General features: G+C 50.9%; 1 protein-coding gene across 1 annotated transcript in view; it reads right to left on the bottom strand.

Moving 5' to 3' along the window:
• The window catches only part of pcdh12 (protocadherin 12), a 6715-nt gene extending 5166 nt beyond the window's left edge, over nucleotides 1-1549 (bottom strand). Inside the window, exon 1 of the mRNA XM_076138941.1 lies at nucleotides 1-1549. This exon is cut by the window's left edge and continues 1438 nt beyond it. Within this exon, the coding sequence (XP_075995056.1) occupies nucleotides 1-1397 (1397 nt within the window). The 5' untranslated portion in view covers nucleotides 1398-1549.
• Between the last annotated feature and the right edge of the window lie 916 nt (nucleotides 1550-2465).

The raw sequence follows: 2465 nt of genomic DNA, 5'->3' as shown, positions 1-2465 counted from the left end.
TCGTAGAGAGACGTAGAGAACACGGGAGGGTTGTCATTCTCATCAACGACTTGTACAGCTAAGTGTTGAGAGCAGGACAGAGGGGGCTCTCCATAATCCTGAGCATAGAGTGTGATGTTATACTGCATCACTCTCTCTCGATCCAGGCTGCCGTTGGTTACGATCATGTAATTGTCACCGTGAATGTGTTTTAGGCTGAAAGGGCCAGAGTGGGGCTGAATGTGTGCACTCACCCGCCCGTTGTCTCCTGAATCTGCATCAGAGACCATCACCAAGGCGATGAAGGTGTCCTGTGCTGCACCTTCCAGCACAGTGGCCACAGGTGAAGTGGGAGGATTCCATGTCGTGTGAATCAACGGTGCGTTATCGTTGACATCTCTCAGTTTGATGTGTAGTTTGCAGTGAGAAGGGATTGCATTTGGCCCATGGTCACAGGCCTGAATGACCACTTCATAAAAGGGCTGAGCCTCATAGTCCAGAGGCCCTGTGAGCAGCACTGAACCGGTCTGTGGCTCTACAGAGAAGAGCCTCTGGACTTCAGGCCATGTGTGCTTGCCAAGAGAGTACTCCACCTCCCCATTGGCCCCCTGGTCCGGGTCTGTGGCCTTCAGATTGATGACAGTGGTCCCCTGTGTGGTGTCCTCAGGTAGATACACAGTGGGACTGCTGTCCTCAAACACGGGGCTGTTATCATTGGAATCCAGAATGGTAACATGCACTAATGTGCTGCCAGATCTTTGGGGGTTTCCTTTATCCCAGGCCAGCAGGGTGAGGTTGAAGAAGGCCTGAACCTCCCTGTCCAACTCTTTGATCACCACCAGTTCAGCCACTTTGGCCCCACCCGGAGCAGTTATCACTTCCAAATCAAAGTGTTTGTTGACGGACAGCGAATAGGTCTGCAGGCTGTTAGGCCCGGCATCCAGGTCCACAGCCTGGTCCAGGGGGATTCGCATCCTGAGGCTGGCCGTCTCTGAGATCTCTACTTCCTGCAGAGCGCTCGGGAAGCTGGGACTGTTGTCATTAAGGTCAATCACCTCCACACGGACCCACAGGAAGCTGACCGCTCCGCCTCTCCTGTAGAGGATGCTGAACGCCAGCTCGCACAGGTCCAAGCTGCGGCACAGCTTCTCTCTGTCCAAGCGGCCCTGCGTGGTGATAACTCCGTCCCGAGTGCTGACTGAGAAGGGAAGGGCCTGGCTGTGCTCCACCAGCTTGAAATCCCCCAGAGAACAATCGGCGCCCCTCTGCCGCAGGTCGTCTAGCAGGCGGCCCACCTGAGTTCCAGCCGGCTGCTCCTCCTGAAGGCGGTACTGGATGGTTATTAGTGATGAGACAGAAGAACGAACCTCAGAGACGAGACTCAGACTCAGAAGCAGAAGCAACGCCAGCAGCACCATGATGTCAAATCAAAACTTCACTAAAGAATCCACGCTAATCATAAAAGTTATACTAACAACTCATACTCTCTGGGAATTCAGAACTCATCTGTCTGTCTCTCTATGTCGGTCTGTCTCTCCTGCTTAAATGGATTTGCTCCGTCCTCACCAAGCGTCCGATCCACACTGAGGAGGTTTAGGTTATGACTCAAGCTGCAGCCAATCAGGGCAGAGGAGGAGGGTCATAAGCAAACCTATACAGTTACAATACAAAGGGAGGCCCCTCTTTGTGTGTGTGTGTGTGTGTGTTTCCCCCCTGCAGCAGTCTGAAGAATTCCAAAACACCAATTCTCAAATATCAGTCAGCTTCTTTCTGCCATCGCCTGTGACACACACACACACACAAACGCACACACACACAACCTGAAAAAGTGATTATGATAAATGTGTTTGTGCCGTGATCTTCATCATACTTCCTGTCCCTCGTCGTTCCTTCCTCATCGTTCACAGCTGAAGAACTGAAGTTTATAAACACATCAGAGCCAAACGCCAAACGCCCACGTGATGTCATCAAAGACACACGGAGCAACATTAGCAAACCTAATCTACTCTCTTAATCTGAGTTCAGTTCTCATGTTTTAATGATAAGAACATGTTCAACAACACTCTACAGTTGTGAGTTAATGCTTGTATAAACTCTTTTGTCCCATTAAAGTGATGTGTTCTTTGTTTCCCTGCTGACCTCTGACCCCACCTTTCCATTTAAACAATCCTCCACCCTCTCCTCCATCTGCGTTTCCTTTCACAGGAAACAGGAAGTGATGAAGGGGAGAAAACTAGGATGGAAGATGAAACGGGGAGGGGGGGGGGGGGCGGCACTTCAGTCTGGGAGAAAAGTCTAGCATTACCGCCACCTGCTGGACAGAAAAGGACAAACAGCCAGACTTACTCTTCCCGTCTCTCTCTGAGGACTGAGGGACAGACATGGAGACAGACAGACAGACATGGAGACAGACAGACTGGGACAGATGTGCAGCACAGAGAGTAAAGAACGTTCAACACACTCATGAAGCAAAAACAGACAACAAC

The sequence above is a fragment of the Genypterus blacodes genome, unplaced genomic scaffold (genome assembly GCF_046128005.1).
Source record: "Genypterus blacodes isolate CSIRO-AG114 ecotype Tasmania unplaced genomic scaffold, CSIRO-AGI_Gbla_v1 ptg000420l_1, whole genome shotgun sequence".
NCBI lineage: Eukaryota > Metazoa > Chordata > Actinopteri > Ophidiiformes > Ophidiidae > Genypterus > Genypterus blacodes.
Note: the sequence above shows the minus strand (reverse complement) of the source record. Positions and strands in the feature narration are given on the sequence as shown.